The 20,536-nt window shown below is 33.6% G+C and overlaps 1 protein-coding gene and 1 long non-coding RNA gene across 3 annotated transcripts in view; both read left to right on the forward strand.

Annotated features, from left to right (window-relative positions):
* Positions 1-18,691, forward strand: part of LOC145263736 (eukaryotic translation initiation factor 5B-like) — a 122,822-nt gene extending 104,131 nt beyond the window's left edge. For both annotated transcript variants that reach the window (XM_080120715.1, XM_080120714.1), the window contains exons 22-24: positions 5,195-5,498; positions 16,281-16,442; positions 18,184-18,691. In XM_080120715.1, coding sequence (XP_079976841.1) covers positions 5,195-5,498; positions 16,281-16,442; positions 18,184-18,291 — 574 coding nt within the window. In that variant the 3' untranslated portion in view covers positions 18,292-18,691. The remainder of the gene's footprint in view (positions 1-5,194; positions 5,499-16,280; positions 16,443-18,183) is intronic.
* Positions 18,692-18,779: 88 nt separating this feature from the next.
* On the forward strand, positions 18,780-19,097 carry LOC145263737 (uncharacterized). Its single transcript, XR_013864594.1, has 2 exons — positions 18,780-18,892; positions 18,968-19,097. It is a non-coding gene; the product is annotated as an uncharacterized LOC145263737 (long non-coding RNA).
* The last annotated feature ends 1,439 nt before the right edge of the window (positions 19,098-20,536 follow it).

A 20,536-nucleotide genomic window follows, 5' to 3' on the forward strand; every position in this document is an offset into this window, starting at 1 on the left:
TTGGTTCAGACAAAAGATTAATTCTCTTTACCAATTTGACACATCCACTTACATGTTTCCTGTGTCTGTGAGGTTACAGCCGAGACATATAGCCTTCCTAGAATTCTAATTGGGAAATTCCACTCTGCTTAATTTTTAACTCTTTAAAATTTTTCTGTAAATTACTGTATTTGATATTAAATAACCCAAAAAGAATTATGTCATACAATAACTGATCAACAATTTCATTATATATATATATATATATATATATAATGGACTCTCCCATCGTGTTCGACGCATGAGAGCCAAAAATCGCTCTGTTTCACTCTGCCTTCAATGCTTGTGCCGCATGTGTGACACAAGGCCAGATCTGCTCCCACAAACCAAGCCGCACGACTCACAGAATACAGGCTGGAAAGGTGCTGTTCCTACTCTTGCTCTATGAAGTTTTGTTTGATTCGATAGCCGTGTGTCAATGTATGTGTTAATGCTCGCAAAACATTTTTCCCTCTACAATTTTCTATCCGCAGCATCTTCTTCAAAGGTTTTTGGGTTCAGGCCTACGTGCTTAAGATTGTCTTTCAGCTTATCCCTGTACCTCAGAAATGGACAACCCACATTTCAATTACCCTCTTTCAGTTGACTGTATGCTAGTTGCTTAGGAAGACGGTTTTCATCCATGCGAACAAGGTGACCAGCCCACCAAAGCTTGAGACTTCATCAGGAAGGCCTCAATACTTAAAATGTCGCACCTAGCAAACACTCCCGAGTTAGGAGCCTTGTCTTTCCATGTTAATCCACATATACTGCGAAGGTAACGCTTATGGAATGTATCCAGTTGCTCAATCTGCCTAATGTATGGGGTCCAGGCTTCCGATCCATACAGGAGTATCGAAACAATCACTGCACGATAAACTGAGATTTTGGTCTTTAGAGTCAACCCTCTTTCATTCCATACTCTTGACCGCAGTTTGCCGAAGGCATCAGTCACCTTTGAAATTCTGCTCAATATCTCATCATGAAGTGATGCTGACGAATTCACCTTACTTCCGAGATATACAAAGGATTTAACATACTTTAGAGGCTGTCTATTCACTAAGATTTTCCGAGGCGGTTCCACATATTCTGGTCTCGGAATATTCACACCACCTTCCTGCAACAGGGTGGGCTTTGGTTGGTAAGATAACTTCTGTCTTTTTAATACTAATCGTCAAACCAAATGCTTTTGCGGCATTAGAAAACTTGTCAACTAATTCCTGTGCTTCTTCAAATGAAGTGGCCACGAGTGCAGCATCGTCTGCAAAAAGAAAATCACAAACCATTTTTTTTATATATTAGGTTGTTGCATAAGTTCCTATCGTTTTTTTTTTATTTTTAAGAAAATCAAAGAATTTTAACAGTAAAATTCTTGTGAGACCCAAGCTCCAAGTTTTTGTGTGAATCCCATCGACTGAAGATGGTGTGAAATTGTTGCAAAATCACAATTCATCTTTTCACCCGATTCTCTACATGTCTGTGATGGCCATCTTCTTTCAAAAGAACCCGGAGTTGGTCTTTGTCTATCTTGATTGTTTTTCTGAGGGCAAAATTACTGTGTTTTAATCTGGTAAACCAATATAGAACAGTTCTCTCAGCTATAGCATTTTCTCCATATACGGCACAAATGTCCTTAGTCATTTCACTTGCTTTTTGATCTCGATTAAAGGTGAAAAGAATGGGTCAAAAATGTGATTTTTTTTTTATCTACTTGAAAATCCATTTGACAAAGAATGAGTCAAAAATGTGATTTTTTTTTTATCTACTTGAAAATCCATTTGACATCTGAAAAACGGGGAAAAATTATGAGCAAAAAACGATAACCATTATCTTGTAGAACAGAATACATGCTTTCTAATGGTATATGACACTTTGCCAAATACCAAACATGTTTTAGAACAACATTTTTTATAAAACAGCGGGAAATTATGCAAGCATCTGATTTATTTACTGTAATCAATCACTCCAACTTGCCATTACTCCAGATCGATCGTGACAGAAAGTGGTAGTACCTATCAAGATCTCATCTATAGATTAAAAAGAATGTGTGAATATTAAGCATAAAAACTTTTACAAAAATGATTGTATTTGATACGAAGTCCCAAAATATTGATATGCTATAAAATAACCAACAAATTTTTTTTTTCTACTGTAACATTTCATGAATGATGTTTCTGACAAACGAGAACGAATTGCTGCTTTCTGGGTTGGAATCTGTCCATATATCATTTAGCATTGGCTAGGTTTTGACCTTGTAGTGGTATTGATTTTTTTTGCTCCTTACATCGTCTGGGGCAATTTCTTTACAAAAAAAGAAAAAAACTTGTTAAATTTCAGTCATTTAGCAAGAGTTATTTCCCTTGATAAGAAGAAACTGTCTGGAGTTATATTACCTTAATGTATGATTAAATGTCTACAGTTCCTTTATTTTTAACATTTTTTAAATTTTCATTTTAATTTCAAAGTATATATATATATATATATATATATATATATATATATATATATATATATATATATATATGTGTGAAATTATATAAACATGACTTCAAATGATTAAATGAAAGGCTAATATACTAAAAAAACAAAAATTTAAGGCTTTTTGTTTCCAATATATTATGACTTTTTTTTTTTTTTTAAGTATATTAGTATTTGATTTAATAATTTTAAGTCATTAATGAACGCCTGACAAGACAAGTAACTTCGAAATATTGATTAATCCATGTAAGGTTTTTCTGATATTTATATAATTTCCCTTATAATGTGTATTAAGCACTATTTGAAAAATGTTTTTTTATTTTTTGTTTTTGTTTTTTTTTTAGTTCAATAAATTGGAACTTATATATATTAAATAAGTTCCAAATTATTGAACTGAAAAAAAAAGTGTGTGTGTGCAGTTAATGTCTGTATTCATTGGCCATCCATCTTTCAGGCAAGGTGGCCAGCTTGTCCCTTTTAACTTATCTATCATGTCTGGTTGTCACTGTTTGCGACTGCTCTTATCAGCCCATTGGGTTCTGGATGATGTTTTTGTAGATCTTGCTGGTTACCTTTGCGATGGAGACTTTTATAATCCTTTTTCTGCACATCAACTCACAGCTGGCTTTATGCTTTGTAGTTAGTTTTTTGCCCAAATAAATGCAGCTGTCAATCTTTATCTGACATCAAACATCCATTTGACCAACGGGTATGAATATGGAATGGAATTGGATGAGACTCAGGATAAACAGTGTTGGGCTGTTTGCTGTGATCTGTATCAACTAGACATTCACCAGTAATAAATTGAATATTAACTTTATTTCTCTCACTAAAAATAATAATACGCATAAAGAATTAATGTTTACGTATTTATAAGCGATAAAAATATCAAAGCAAAGACTTTGTGGCTTGATTGGTAAGTGCGTCAAGTTACAGTCTCTATGATCCCAGTTTCAAGTCTTGCCATAAGCCGTTAAGCCATAAGAATGACAAAGCAAGCACATTGGTGGATCATTATTTAGTGGTTGGCTAGAATTCTCCCGATATTAAAAAAACAAAAATAAAGAAAAATCTGCATGATGTACGTAAATGTGACAGAAAGAAAACGTCATATTAAAAAAAAAAAACATAGATTGATCAAGTAGCTTTATTTTTAAGTGATTAATTAGAATTCATAGGCATTATAACAAAAAATTTTGCAAGTTTGACTTAGATTGAGTTATCTCCCTTTTTGAGACAGTTTTCAAGGTGGCAAAACACGGTCAGTCATAAAATTTGATTTTCTTATTTAAAAATAAAACCACTTGATCAATTTACATGATTTTTGTTTTTTTTAATATGTTTTCGTTAATTCACGGGTACATACATCATACTGGTTTCTCTCTCTCTCTCTCTCTCTCTCTCTCTCTCTCTCTCTCTCTCTCTCTCTCTCTCTCTTCCTTTTTTTTTTTTTAATTTAAAAAAAAAAATTTTGTTACATTTTCACCTCAAACAAGACACATTGTCACTTTGATGTAGGGGGCTACTATCAGGGACATAAGTTGCAGGGGTACTATGTGGGGAGTTGGGCAACAAGATGTCGGTTCACATTACACTTGAACTTCTGCATGTCAGTACAGTTGGGGAAGCAGGAACCCAGAAGGGAATTCCAAAGTCTAGCAGTTCTGGGGAAGAAACTACTGGAGTAGAAGGCTCATCTAGGGATCTCAACTGTGAAGAGGTGGGATTTTGCTACTTGTCAGGTTTGTCGGGGGAATTTACGTCGAGGGGGGGGGGTACAAGTGCTTGCAATTCTTTGGACCATTCACTGTTAAAGTACAGGTATTTTGGACAAGCACCAATACTTTTTTAGGTCCAGATATTACACTTTGCTTCTAACCGAAAAGAAAAGAAAGAACCTGTCAATGAGTCTAAGAGCACTAGGACACAAAAAAATAGGGATATTCTATGGTAGACATCACACCATTTGAAATCCCTCCTTTTCTGACAATCATAAGAGGGATATTTTGGATCATGGCGGTATCTGCTATGTTTTATGGATTAATAGCTTGGACAATGACGAAACAAGATACATCACTTGCTAAAACCTATGCAAGGATGTTAGGAGTTGCATTGGAAATTAGCTGTAGGAAGTGTCTATTAGTAAATCTTTTTCCTATCTCTGTCATGCTAAGAGAATGAAGTCTTTAGCTTGCTGGTCATTCCTGGACAAGTCAAAACACCCTCTTATGGAATCGATAATGCAACAAAAGAGTAGAAAGTAAACCTTGTAATTTGTGCTTCCCTTATTTTGTCACATTCCATAACCCTTGTTTCTGACAAAGGGGAAAGAATTGCTGTTTAATGTGTTTGGAATTTATTCATCTAACACTTATCGTTGGCTATTTTCTGACTTTAAATAGTGTTCTTTTTTCTTTTATTGTTTTTTCCATCAAGTGGCTTCATGCTTTGTCTGAAGCTGGAAGACCAAATCCAATATTTAGAAGTCGACTCTAAATACCATCTTGAATATCTGCCAACAACATTGTACAGATTGTTGATAGGAACAAGTCATGAGAACCTGAGAATTCTCTTATAAAATATTTTATTTATTGAATAAATCTAGAAAATTACATTAAAATTGAATAATTTTGATATTGAAAATTATATATTTGAATCGGTGTATTAAAAAATACTCTTTTCTTTTTCTTCCCTATAGATATGCTGTGATATTGGCATTTGATGTGAAAATTGAGCCTGCTGCCCAAGAGCTTGCGGATACGTTGGGCGTCCGCATCTTTTCTGCTGATATTATTTATCACTTATTCGATCAGTTCATGGCCTACCGAGAAGAATTGAAAAAGAAACGCCAAGAAGAATTCCGATATGTAGCCGTGTTTCCCTGTAAAATCCGTGTCATGCCGCAATATATCTTCAATTCCAGGGATCCGATTGTCGTGGGTGTTTGTGTAGAAGCCGGTTTTATCAAAGAAGGGACTCCCCTGTGTGTACCTTCAAAAGAGGTAAGTTGCCGAAGAATTTAGCTTGTGTACATATGAGAAGAAAACAAAACCTGCATAGGAATTTACCAACAATTGTTTTGTAAAATCCTATATTTAAACAATTGTTTTGTAAAATCCTATATTTAAACAATTGTTTTGTAAAATCCTATATTTAAACAATTGTTTTGTAAAATCCTATATTTAAACAATTGTTTTGTAAAATCCTATATTTAAACAATTGTTTTGTAAAATCCTATATTTAAAATCTATCATATTTCTCAACGATGCATATGTAGAAAAACTTCAGGTTTGATCGTCACACTGACATTTTCTCAGTGCAACAACGCGCTTCTCATTTTACTAAAAAAAAATTATGTACTTGTACAGTTTAATCAAGACATTAAAAAATGAAAATATCGAGAAAAAAAAAAAAAAGGTTATATTGTACGTATCATTTTTGGACTGAAGATCTCTGAAAAAAATTTTACTTAATTTGATCGAATAGTTTTTTTTTTTTTTTTTTTTTTTTCAGAGCGCAATGAAGGTAGCCATCTTTGAATTTTTTTAACATAGCACGGGGAGATAACTCAGTTTAAAGTGCCAACACTCCTTCCTCATCTTTAATACTAGCTTTTCTTCCTAAAAAGCAAAACCTGACTACGTTTTGCTTGGTATCATAACAAATTGTTTTTTTGCTGTAAAAAAAATTTTTTAAAAAAAATTTTTTTTTTTTTTTTTTTTTGAGAACTTTATTCCATAACGGATACATGCAATGTAACCTTTTTTCGATATTTTTATTTTTTAATGTCTTGATTAAACTGTACAAGTACCAAAATTTTATATCTGTCCATTCCACTTTCTGACTGAAATTTTTATGGATCTTTTGTTGTAATAAAGTGCAGCGAACTAAGTATTATGGTATGCATTCAATACACAGTTAGGAACTAATAGAGATTAGTCATCACGACACCACATATATTTTTGAACCAATATTTTGAAATACAGTGTGTGTGTGTATATATATGTATATATATATATGATGGACTCTCCATCGATTTTCGACGTATGAGACTCCGACAATTGACCTGAAGGTCTAGAACTCAGCGTGTCGACATTCACTTAGACGTATGTGGCACTTTAGTCTTGCTAGAGACTTGCAATGGCGACCGCAGTGGTGACAGACATATAAATGCGAGAATTTAGCTCCACACTGCTCAGTATTATTTTTTGACTTGACTCTCGCTTCTTTTAGTTTTTTGATGCAAAACGCTGAGAACTCCTTGATTTTTCTGTCATACATTTCTATCCACTTCCTTCTGTCTTTTGCAGTTAGCTCAATGTTGTTATATTCAATATTTAGAACCTGCAAATTAGACTTTATTTTGTCTTTGTAACGCAACCATGGTCGTCCCACGTTTCGACGGCCTCTGTCTAATTGGCCATACAGGAGTTGCTTCGGTATCCTATCATCATCCATTCGCATCACATGACCTGCCCATCGAAGCTGCGACTATATATATATATATATATATATATATATATAGTCTTAAGCACTATTTTTTTTATATGTATATATCTATATCAGATTTGTAAATAAAAATATATGGCGAGGAGGCACAAGAACAAAAGGTAAGGAAGATATTTTTTTCGTAATATGAATTAATTAATGTGTAGTAAAAAAAATTTAAAAAAAAATAAATCCAATATCTGGAACATTTCTTTGTTATTGTGTTTAGGGCGGGGGGGGGGGTGATTAACACTGCTGGGGAGCCATGATTTGATATACCGTTTTGTTTATAAATCCTCAAAACAGTGTTTCATGGTAAACAACTGATGATCCCTGAAATAACATTAGCACTATTGTGAATTCGAGAAAGCAAGTTGATTCAGTGATTGCAGAAGATTAAATGAATGACTTTGACCTTAATAGGATTAAAAATCATGACATTACATACAAATGTAATGCATACACAGACTGTAGCACATTATCTGAGGTGTGCTATAGGCCTATTACCTCTATAGTTCCTCGACAATGGTACATTCCTATATTTTTTCCGGTGAGAGTCCACTGCCAAAATCGCTTAGATTCAATGGAAGTTGCAACATCTTTTCTCTCTATTAGATTCCTCCTTTCCTCTCTGCCCATTTACACCACAGCGGATGCGTTCACAAGGAACAGTACGAGGAAACACCGGTTTGGAATCGTGCTAGGTTACTTATATTGTTTCTTTTTCTTTTTTTTTTCTTTTTTTTTTTTTTCTTTTTTTTAATCTTTTTTCCCTGATTTATACTTTGTTTTTTCCATAATAAAATAGAAATAAAAAAAAATATTTAAAAAAAAAACGCGATTACTATTATTGCTTTCTTTTTGCTTTTTTTTCGTTAGTCTCGCAGATTGTGTCTTACACTAACCGGATTTTACTTCCGGTTTTAACGACTCTAACCGTGAAATCTGACTATGACCTTTATTTATTAGTACTTTCAACTCAACATTTACTTATACACAAAGGTTACAACGCAACGATATCGTGAATTCACTTGCATTACACTTAAATTAAAATTAAAACGAATAAATTCATTTAGAATTTGAGAAAACAAAAACATTCATTTCGAGTGTGATGTGACTACTGAAACTAAACCAAAACAAACTTCACTGCGGAATTGATACTTGGCCTAATTCACTTTTTAGTCAATTCATCACTTTTTTTTTTTTTTTTTTTTTTTTTTTGCGCTTTCGCCTCGATTTGAGTTCGACTTCAAACTTTTTGAGGATTTTTAAAACACATGGGCACCGCTGGACTTAGTATTGCATCATGTTCATTTTTTTAATTGTTTTTTTTTTTTTTTTTTTTACATGATTTTTTTTTTTTTTAAATAGTTTTAACATTGTTTGTTTTTATAATATTTAAACAGGGTTATGACTTCGTTTTGTTTTCATAAACCAGAGCAATGCCGGGTGCCCCCCCCCCTGCTAGTATATATATATATATATATATATATATATATATATATATATATAGTAGGGTCAAAAGACACATATAGTCATTAGTAATTTTAACTTATTTTCTCTAAATCTGCAGAATATGAAAGAATAAATTACAAAAACTTTTAAAGTTTGTTCATTATAAAAGGGAGATAATTTAAATGAAACTAATATGGGCGCTTGTTGAGATAGTTACAAGATTGGTTTTTTTAAAATATGTCGTTTTAAGAAAAACATACTTGTCATGTTGAAAATAGTAATATATCCAAAAATTAGGAAAAATTCATATAGAATAACTGATATTGTATTTTTAGTTTTAAAAAAAAAAAAAAAGAAAAAAAGTCTATCGCTATAGGCAACAAATATTGCATGCCGTGAACATGTAATCTAAAATATTTGTTCCGAGCTATCTATGTCCTCTTTTCAATCTTTATAATGTTTAAGAAAAATGCAATTTTCCCCAAGCACCCTAATGTTTAGTTAGCAAAAAAGATATACTGATTAGTCATAAGAGTTCACAGAAGAGGTCACCCCCTCTCTCTCTCTCTCTCTCTCTCTCTCTCTCTCTCTCTCTCTCTGTATTTCTTTGTTCTGTTATCTCTTTTTGGAAAGGTAGCTCTTTTAAACCAATAAAAAAGAAAATTTGGTGTTCTCCTTCACCTACCTCCCTTCTTCTAAATTTTCTGTTTTCATTATTTATGAAATAAAATCCTGTATTTCTCATGATTTTGTGAGTATTTTTATAAAATATGAAGAACTCAAAGTCTCACTGTGGAACTCTGTTCTGTTTTCTGCTTTCCGACTGAATACAATATGGCCGTCTTCAAGTCCAACGTGAACAAGTTCTTTAATGATTACAACATTTTCCCATTGACTACTGTACACTCATTAACCCTTATCCTTGAGTGGCCTCCGGGCCTTGATAAGTGGTAACTCCTTAGTAATAAAAAAAAAAAAAAAGTTACTCAAAAAATAAAAGAAAAACTTGAGGCTTGACCGTCACACTGACACTCTCTTGGTGCAGCAACGCTTCTTATTCTACTAAAAATTTCATATATATATATATATATATATATATATATACTAGCCTGGGTGCTCGGCATTGCCTAAGTGTTGGGGGGGGGTGTTGAGCAAAAAAAAAAAAAAAGTGGTAGTAAGCAGGCAGGCTTGAACCCGTGACGCGAAAGTGGAAAAGAAAGTGAAAGAAAATTTCACGTCTTACCGCTGTTCCATGACACGACCGGAAGTTCGGAATATTAAAATTAAGCAAAGTCAATCCAACCGATACAATTACTTGCAAAAATATCAGTGAAAAAATCGACCCCTCCTTGTAGAAAACTGCCCATTTGAGGGTGAAGGAATTAATGTTTTTGACCAATTTTTCGATATTTCTCGTCCAAGACATCGAACTTCAAAACAAAAATCTGTCGCTTTTGTTGAAAGTTTTAGGCAGACGTACAGATATACATACATACATACATTTTAACCAGACAGGTGACATTTATATTATAGAAGATATAATCTGTCCATTTTACTTTCTGGTTGAAATTTTGTATGGATCTTTTGTTGTAATAAGGTACAGGGAACCAGGTATTATCGTATCCATTCAATATACAGTGTTCAGTAAATTAGTTACCACAATACTACATTTACTCTAGAAATTTTCTCTGAAACTACTGAAATGTTTCTGTTATGTAAAAAAAAAAAAAAAACTATTTTCTTTACATCACAAGTGTCACGCTCATACACGAATTCCATAGCTAATATAAGATACTGATCCAACGGGTCAAGGGTAGTCTAGTAAATATTATTTCTTAGCGTAAAAAAGCAATTGTCAACAAAATATTCTTGAAATCAATAAACTGAATGTCAATTTTTTTATATGCATTTAGAATTTTACTTTTAGTCGACAAGATGACATAATTTCATTTTAAAAAAGATCAAGTTATAATTTTTTTTTTTTTTTACCAAAGAGACATTGTTTATTACCAATCACCATCTTTGTTGATCAGGTGATCTCATTTTTTTTTTTTTTTTTTTTTTTTTATACATGCGTACAAAAATCGAACATGAAATGCCTAATATGTGATGATTGCAATGTCTTGTCCGACGAGTGCCACTCCCTCAGACACGAGCCCAAAATGACTTTTTCTTTTTTTTTTTTTTTTTTAAGTCCTATCGGGGAATTCACATGCTCAAGCAGGCATGACACTGAAGACGGTCATTAAGATCAATTATTACATGCTTCCAGCATTTCAAGCCTCTACGCGTCACAACTTTTCCATTGCCACAGGACCACTTTTATAGACAAATGCCTGAAGGAGTATCTATACACAGATGATGTTAGCTTTGTACGATAGCTAAGTCTCTCTCTCTCGGTTCAAAATGTTGAGATCCAGCAACAAGCAAAAGCAAGATAGCTAGCAACAAGTTAAACTGCAGACCAGCTTAATGCGGGTACTGGTCTCCCGCTTTATGGTTTTTTAAATCAGAGATTTGCTTCTTCTAGAAAGGTTGCCTTCACCACGGCTTACGGGAGCCCTCTCCACTCCAACACACACATACATACACGGTGCTAGTTAGCCGTTGACCCCGGAGAAGAGTTCATTCGCCCTTTGGAAGGTCTTGTTTTTAATCCTTCAGGGAGACTAGCCACCCTCCTCACCAAACAAGTCTGGTGGGAGAACCAGTTTAGTCGCCGGTGACCCGACCATGAGGCAGGTACTACTGGGTTACATGGTACCAGTAGCATATGACACACACATATATTTAAAAAACAGGACTGAGGCCCTCGAAAGTGTCCCAGAATATATATATATATATTGTTTACTTATAACTGTATATATTATCTATTTATTAACAATTGCCATATCATGTTAAATTCTATACTAGGTCTACTTAGTAATTGGTTATCTCCCCGCATACTTTTATTTGACAACACGTTTCACCTTTGTATAGTTTTCCACATTTACATGGGATCTCATATACACAATTCTTAGTCATGATTTTTTCTGTAGGGAGCTTGACTCTCACAAGCTTTTTCCAGAGTCGAATCACTTCTGAATACTGTCTTGATGTCATATAGATTACATATTCTTTGAAGTTTTTTCCAACAAGTCCAAGTCTGACAGAACATTCCAGAGTTCAACAAGATACACCTGGAAATACACCGAGGCCACATCGACTAAAACGTTGCGAAAACAACACTCAAGACGAGAACAATCGTATAAAGAATCCAAAGAATATAAATAACCAATCCTCATCTCAAAAATTCAGAAACGTATTGACACTTGTTTTGCTGTTTCTATCAAAGTAATAAATTCAAAAGAAAAAAAATTTATAAAGTAATAAATTCAAAAGAAAATTTAAAAAGTAATAAATTCAAAAGAAAAAAATTTTTTTTAAATTCCCGAAACCGTAGCATGTTTGATTTAAAAAAAAAAAACAAAAAAAAAAAAGTTGTATATTATTTGTTTTTAAGTTCAAATTGCCAAAAATAGTAGCTTTGCAAGAGAAAAAAAATTTTTTAAAAAGAGGAAAAACGTAAATTGTATTAAAACTTCTTTAAAAACCAACTTTTGAAGGTCGGCATCATCATGAAGAAAATCAAGTATTCTAGAATATATTTAAAACGCAACCGATTTATGTTCCAAATCTTTACAAACAGATTGAAAATTTGATCACTTTTATAGTACTCCATATGCACCCACCCCACTTTAAAAAATAAAATAAATTAAAGAAAAATTTATGCTTATCCAAAATTCTTCCTATATCAACAAAAAAAAAAAAAATTTTTTAATCAGTATCATATATGTATTTGTAATGAAAAGAAAATACTGCATTCCAAAAATCAGTATTTTATGTGAATATATATATATATATATATATATATATAGGAAGAAGAGGTAATTGCTTTGAAGCATTGCTGGTAAAAAAGAAAAATAAATAAAATACTTGTTGAAATACGGCTTGATCTGTTTATTTTTGTTTTTCATTTTACATTAACGATTTTTCTGCATTTTCTTATGGGAGAGGTTGCAGGGAAGAGAAAAGGGCATCCCCCACAAAGCCTATTTTGTACTCTGTCAAGGCAGGATAGGCTGTTTTTTAGCAGCTCCTGCTCAGATGTGTCAGCAGTACTCCATCCTTGTACATACTTGGCTTTTATATAGATAGAGAATTGCATCAGCAGTGAGATATCTTCTGGAGCGGTAGAAGGATCCCACCATTTTTCCAACGACCTTGGCAACAGACTTGATGTAAGTGTTCCATTTCAGGTCAGGAGTAAAGGTCAAACCCAGAAGCTTATCAAAACATGAAGCCTCCCCTAGACGAGAGCCATCCATTTCAATTGATGACAGATGGGGATCAGAGCGTCGATGATGTAAAAATAGAAGCTTGGTTTTAGATGCATTAAAAGTAACCAGCCACCTCTTCTCCCACTGTACCACACGCTCGAGATCAGAGGAGAGAGAATCAGAGAGAACTTTGTCATTTACAGTCTTTGATGTATTGCCATGGATCAGCGGTTCTCAACCTTTTTTGACCCATTGACCCCTTTTCCCTTCTTTTTTTTCTTGGTGGACCCCCTTATAATTTTTGGTCATAAAGCAATATTCTATTTCTCAATATAATTTTTTGAGCTTTTAATAAACAAATAAATATTATATAATTAAACTTTATTTTTAAATGAAAACTAATTTAATGCAAATAAAGTATTTTACAACAATTATAATAATGAAAACTTGATTAACGCTAACTGTTTTTCGTGTTTTTGTTTTTGTAAATTCACGTAATGGAATGAATGTGTGTGTTTGTGTGTGAAAATTGTAAACACTTGTAAGACAATGTCACTGGAGAATCGGATTTACTGAAATAAATTGAATATTCAAAACTGACAATTCATTTATAAGAGAGCAATTCATAGGTCACGTGACCAAAGTTTCGCACTAATAGTTTAGCTACGCGTTTATAATTTCAAAAAATTAAAAAAATTTACTCGCAAAAATGTCAAAATTTTTCACAGATAAAATTGATTGAAAATCGCCCCCCAAAATTTTATTTTCGCCCACTAGGGGGCGATTCGCCCCCGGTTGAGAACCGCTGTCATAGATGGTCGTGTCATCAGCATAAATGGCAACGAATGATTTAAGTATGTAGATTAGGAAGAGAGTTGGACCCAGGATGGACCTCTGGGGGACTCCAGCATTAATACTGAGGGCCTCTGATTTCTGCCCATTAACCACTACTCTTAAGAGCCTATCAGAAAGAAATGATTTCATGATTGAGAAAACATTTCCAGTTATACCGTAGCTGGAAATATTGTGAAGTAGGCCCTTATGCCATAACTTATCGAAGGCTTTTGATATGTCAAGAGCAATTGCCCTAGAGAGGAAGCCTTTGTCAAGAGATTCACTAATCCTATGAGATATAACCGTTAGCACATCTGCTGTAGATCTGGCAGAACGGAAACCTTATTGCATGTCACTAAGGTTATTTCTGCTGAGGTGGTTGACTACTTCTTTATTTAATATGGATTCCAGCAACTTACTCATGACACACAGAAGACTAAACAAGTAACAGTACACACTAAATTGTAAGGGGCTACTATTTGGGACCAAATTTGCAGGGATACTATGTAGGGAGTTGGGCAGCAAGATGTCTGCTTATATTACAGTTGAATTTCTACTTGTCAGCGGTCTGGGAGGGAATTCTAAAGTCTAGCAGTTCAGGAGAAGTAATTTGAGTAGGTTTTCGGCATTTAGGGACCTCTACAGTGTAGGAGTGCTGCTTTTCGGTTTTGTTGGGAGTTAGGGTTATATACATCGATAGTGTTCTAGTGCTTTGAGTTCATGTGAGCATTTACCATTGAAGTACTTGTAAAACGAACATGGGGATGCCACATTTCGGATCTATCTATCTTCTATTATTATAATACACATACCCAGACAAAGGTCTTTTTATATAATAGTGTATATACTCGTGGGACCTGTGGAAATTCTACAGCGGACTCTGTCATGTAATGTTGACATTTTGCGGATGTTCAGTGTAAATGGAAACGCTCTGATATTATTGTACCTATTTACAATGCCTCTCCACGGGACAGAGTTAGACACTAGGGTCGTTTTTTTAACGCGGAGAGAAGGTACAAAAATAAAAATTGTCTCTGTCATGAAGGATTTCTCTTCCACTGGAAGAGAACGAGAAATGGAAGTGCCGCATCTGAAGAACAGATACTACACTTTGATCTTGGCCAAAATCGCAAAAGTATTTATCTAAGCTAACAGAGACACCCGGCATAGTCTGGTTGTAAAATACGCTTAAATATATTTTAATTTATGCAGATTTCGCATATATTATTATTGGTCAATTTTATATTTATTCTCATATTATAAAGTTGTGATTTCAAAAATAAAAAAAATATATCCATATGACTTTGGGTACATTAGCTTCAACCGAAACCAAAACTTTTGAAGAAGAAAAAAATATACGTGTGTGTGTGTGTGTGTGTGTGTAATATATATATATATATATATATATATATATATATATATATATATATATATGTATGATTAGTTTTTTTGGAAAAAGAAATCCAGCAGAGTGCTCAATTAAAAGGAAAATATGAAATGTAAGAGCGTATTTATATTTTGTGTACAGAAAGTTGTTAGATGAGACAAATCATTGGTACCGTCGGTTTCAAGCCCGATAATAAGGACCATTTAAGGTATCCTTATCAAGCTCTCTTCAGCCAATATTCGTCTAGACGTAAACGGTCCTTATTATCGGGCTTGAAACCGACGGTACCAATGATTTGTCTCATCTAACAACTTTTTGTACACAATATATATATATATAATTTGAGTTCTTTCAGTTACAATCGAAACCAAAACTTATGTAGAATTCTCGGTAAAATTATTTATAAAAAAAAATAGATGACTTGAGTGCCATCAGCTATAATCAAAACCAAAACTTATGGAGAATTCTTAGTATAATTATTTATTACAAGAAATGGAAGGTCATAACAATTAAATGACAGTCACTCAGAAGAAAAAAGATGTAAGCATGACACACAAAATATCACACGCTATCGTATAAGTCAGAAACACGGTTCATTCCTGTTCGTTGTTCTCCAGTCATTTTATAAAAATTTCTTCATTATATATAAAAAAAAAAATTATTAAAGAAAATATATAATGTAATAATTAATTGATATAAAATATTTCTGAAAAAAAGTTAAGGGGAATAATTTGTGGACTATGAAGTGGTGGTGGTGGGGGGGGGGTTACAATTATCTCCTCTTTAATAGATTATAATTTTTTTGTTTGTTTTTAATAAAAAAATTTGTTTTCGCTAAAATATTTGTTGCAGTACGTGCTAAATTTAGCCATATTGCGATATCAAAAAACCAATCAGTTTTAATAACATTTATGATTTAAACTCAACATTTTGTGCATAATGCAGAACTCGATAAATCAACACTTTACATATAGTACCAAATTAGCTTAAATCACCTTATAGTGGTGGATATGCCGTGAAGCCTAAATAATCAATCAATCGACATAACAACCGTTGGTGTGTCGTATGTTCCACCTCCATCTTTATTTAGATCCACATCTTGCATCTTCGGTCATTGATTCTAGTTGTCTGACTGATAGACCTGTTATTGGTATGGATTAGTTTGAAGAGGATTCATTAAGTTTCAGTGTTGCATGCATTTATACACACATATATATATATATATATATCTTTAGTTGAAGGGGAGGGGTTGAATATAATTATTATTTTATCAAAAGCATTTATTTATTTTTTATTTTTAGTTTGTTGAAATTGGCCGTGTCACAAGTATTGAGAATAACCACAAAAATGTGGACGTTGCTAAGAAAGGCCAGGAAGTGTGTATTAAGATTGAGCCAATTCCTGGTGAAGCACCCAAGATGTTTGGCCGACACTTTGACCACACAGACATCCTCATGAGTAAAGTATGTACTGGTTATTTATTTTGTTTTTCTGTCGGATGTTTCAACAAATTTTTCATTTTTTTTTCTTTTTTTTTTTTTTTTTTTTTTTTTTCTTTCTTCCACTTGAAACGATATCTTGTCTAACACGGGAGGGTGGGGAGTTGTCTGTTCATATTACATTTAAACCTCTGCAGGTTAGTACAGTCAAAGAAACAAGAAACAGGGAGGGGATTCCAAAATCTAACAGTCCAAGTAAAGATACTCTTAGAGTATAAGTTTTTCCAGCATCTCAATGAAGAGGTGGGATTTTGCTTCTTGTTGGGGTAGTCAGGAGTCTGTATGTTGAGAATTCATCAGAGCACATTTCATTAAAGTATTGGTAAATTTTTACGACGTGCCCCAGCATATTATAAACACCCCTAACCACCCCATGTTAAGAACGGCTTTCAGAATAAACACCCCCACCCAACCTCATGTTAAGAACGGATTTTGGAATGCCCCCCCCCCTCGAAAGCCGTTAACATGGGGAGGTTCAGTGAGGGGAGGGGGGGCATCCCGAAAGCCGTTCTTAACATGGGGTGGTTAGGGGTGTTTATAATACGCTAGGGCACGTCGTAAAAATTTACCGAAGTATTGGTAAAACAAGCACAAGGATGTGACATTGTGGTGATGGGACAGAGGTTGGAGCTTAGTTGATAGTGGTCAACCTATTAGATTTGAGACTCCATTTTTTGAACAATGTCTAAAAGGGAGAGACTATTGGCAGATGCACTTTCCCAGATGTGGGAACAATACTTCATGCATGGGTGAATTGAGGCTTTGTAAAGATATAGAATGCTCTCTGGTGTGAGTAATTTTCTAGCACGGTAGAGAGAGCCCACCTTCTTTGCAGCAGCCTTGGCAATGTCCTCAATCTATTTCAATTCATTCTTCCTACGAATGTTAGGCCGAGGAGTTTGAAAGGTGGGCTTCTTTAACTTCATAGAAATTCATTTTATTTATAGTTAATCTTATGTTTATGTTATCAACTTCAGCTTTAAATTTCAATAAAATTGCGATTTTGAACTGAATTGTTACTCAGCATCTTTGATTGTTGTAATATGGATCCAATCTTTACTACAGCTGAAGAATAACATTAACAGTTCTAGCAAGTCATGGCTGACAGGATGAGAACAATTTAATCATGTAGAGTAAATAAAGTTTGGTTTGAAATTCCATGTAAGTTTTCAAGTTTGGAAAGATGTGCTTGAAAAAAAGGTAGGTTACATTGACCGAAACGTAAAAATAACCAAAATGAAAGGTAGTCCAAAAATAATTTTTTTTTTTAATTATAGATATTTTTCTTTTTATTTTAATTTATTCTTTATTTTATTCGTTTAAATTTTATTTTCTATTTTATTTTTTGAAATTTGATTTTTCTATTGTATTCGTTGAAATTTGATTCTTCTATTGTATTCGTTGAAATTTGATTCTTCTATTGTATTCGTTGAAATTTGATTCTTCTATTGTATTCGTTGAAATTTGATTTTTTATTTTATTCCTTTAAATTTGTTTTTATCCTATTACTTTAAATTTTTTATTTTTTTTAAATATTTTTGGTTTTATTTTAGTTTTTAATTTTTAATTAAAATATTAGCCTTTTATTTTCGTTTGTTTATATATCAATTTTTTTCTTTTTATTTAAAAGAAAATTATTTTGTGTATTCTTTTTACCGATTTCCTCATGAAACGCAAATAAATAATTCTTTTTGTTTGCTTCCAGATTTCCAGACAATCTATAGATGCCGTCAAAGATTATTTTCGAGACGAGATGACAAAAACTGACTGGCAACTGATATTAGAATTGAAGAAACTCTTCCAGATTATTTAGACCGACTTGAATTTGAACAAACGACGTAACAGGCAGTTTCTTGAAACCTGGGATCACGCTTCTATTGAAACGAGGAGCTAAAATGTTTAAATATGCAAAGCTAAATGCCAATGTCCAGCAATATTGCCAAAGTAGCCGGGCCCCGACAACCAGTTTGGACGTGTTGACCACACAGTTTCTCTGCAACCGACCAGAAGAAAATGGCTACATTCTGAGATCTCAAGGAATTGTGTGTGACTTTCTTATAAAAAAAACAAAAAAAATACTAAAAAAAATTTTTTAAAAAACAAAAAAAATACAGCCATTGCCAAAAATGCTTACCAATATTTACTCTTTATTTTTCACCATATAAGAAGTGGGAGCTATAAATAAATAAACATGTATATATTATTCAATTGTATCTCAGGTGTCACAGTTGTTCAGAAATGTGAGAGAGGGAGTAATGCATGTTTGTAGGTAGAATGAGAGGGGGGGTGAAATATATGAGTAAAGAGGGGTGGTCGTAGGTAGAGAAATAAAATGAAGAAAGGGTGGATAGAATAAGTGGGAGGATGAGGAGAATAAGTAAGAGTGAAGAATATGAATAAGGAGGAGGTCATAGGTAGAGAAATAAAATGAGAAAGAGAGGGTGGGTAGGACGAGTGGGAGAATGAGGAGAGTAAGAAGAAGGTTGTAGGTAAAGAAATAAACTGAGAATGAGAGGGTGGATAGAATGAGTGGAAGGATGAGGAGAGTAAGTAGGAGTAGTGAATATGAGTAAGGAGGAGGTCATAAGTAGAGAAATAAAATGAGAGGAGTAGTGAAAGGTATGAGTAAGGGAGCAGAGCATTGAATTGTAGGGAAATGAACAGTAAAAGAACTAAATTAAGAGAAGCAAGAAGGGGGGTAGTGGGAGGATAGAATTAGAGAAGGATAGAAATCCAAATAATGAAGAGAAGGAGCATAGAATGAATAAGTTTGAGTAGGAGGGAAAGAGTGTCAGGTCAGATAGAATAATGAAAGAGTAATCATAATTGAGGAGGAGGTGAAGAATTAGAATGATGGGAGAGGAGAAAGGAAGAATTTCAATGAGCATGAAAGTAATTATTAAATGGAGAAGGGAGTCAAAAAGGGGGGGGGGTTAATAATAAGAGGAGTTGAAAAAGAATAGTGTGTGGGTGAAGGAAGGACTGTGCATGATTGAAACCAATTGAAGTGGAAATCAAAAGAAGGGTTGAAGGATTTTGAATTTAAGGAATAAGTTGGGTAAAGTTGATGATAAGACAGACCAAATGAAATTTTTTTTGTTGTTGAATTAGTTGTGAAATGCAAAGTAAGCTGTGAAAGTCCAGGGGAAAGGGATAAAAAAAAGTTTTAAAAAATTAGAAACCAAAGAAAACAAAAAGCGAAATAGATTGGTTGAGAATGAAAGAAAACTTGTTCACTAAAAAATAATTGAAATACAAAAAAAATGTTGCTTTGGGTTTCATTTTATTTCATCAAATCAAGGAAGGCAATGGGTTTATGTTGAAATGAATTCAACAATTGGTTTATAAGCAGTAAAAATCAGGACAGGTTTTTTTTTTTGGTTTTTTTATCTAGTTCAATCTGCTGTTACCGGGTTTCTCTCCATGACCCCCCCCCTTCTCTCTGTGTTCCTCGTCCCTTCTCTCTGCATTTCCTTTCCTTGCGCTCCTCCCCCTCTCCTCTTCCCCCTTTCTCTCCTCTTCTCCCTTTCTTCCTTCCTCTCCTCTACTCCTCTCCCTTCTTCCTCTCCTCTCTCCCTTCTTCATCTGCTCCCCTCCCTTCTTCATCTGCTCCCCTCCCTTCCTCCTCTTCTTTTTCCTTTCTCTTCTTTTCCCTAACTAAGAAGAGAAACATTAAAAACTTGTTCCTTTTATCACTTTAAAAGTCTCAACTGAGTCACTCTCACCCCCAAATCCTGTTTTCCTCTCAAATGAAATGGTTAAACCTCTCTCCTTTCCAACTTCAACTGCTTCAATAATGGCTCTAATTCACTCTTCATGGGTGTTTTTACTAAAAAGCGAAATTAGGCATAAAATTATTGCTGGAAATTTGTTCCATTTGTTTACTTGATACATTTCCAAATTCAAATAATAAATGATGCAAAAAAAAAAAAGTTTTGTTAGAAGAAACCTGCTTGACACTCAACAATATTTATTGATAATTGTAATGGCTACCATTTGTATCAATTCATTAACACTAACCTCTATTCTGTCTTAATATGTATTTAAAAATGTAATCA

The sequence above is a fragment of the Euprymna scolopes genome, chromosome 39 (genome assembly GCF_053919585.1).
Source record: "Euprymna scolopes isolate OS-2025 chromosome 39, ASM5391958v1, whole genome shotgun sequence".
In the NCBI taxonomy this organism is placed as follows: domain Eukaryota; kingdom Metazoa; phylum Mollusca; class Cephalopoda; order Sepiida; family Sepiolidae; genus Euprymna; species Euprymna scolopes.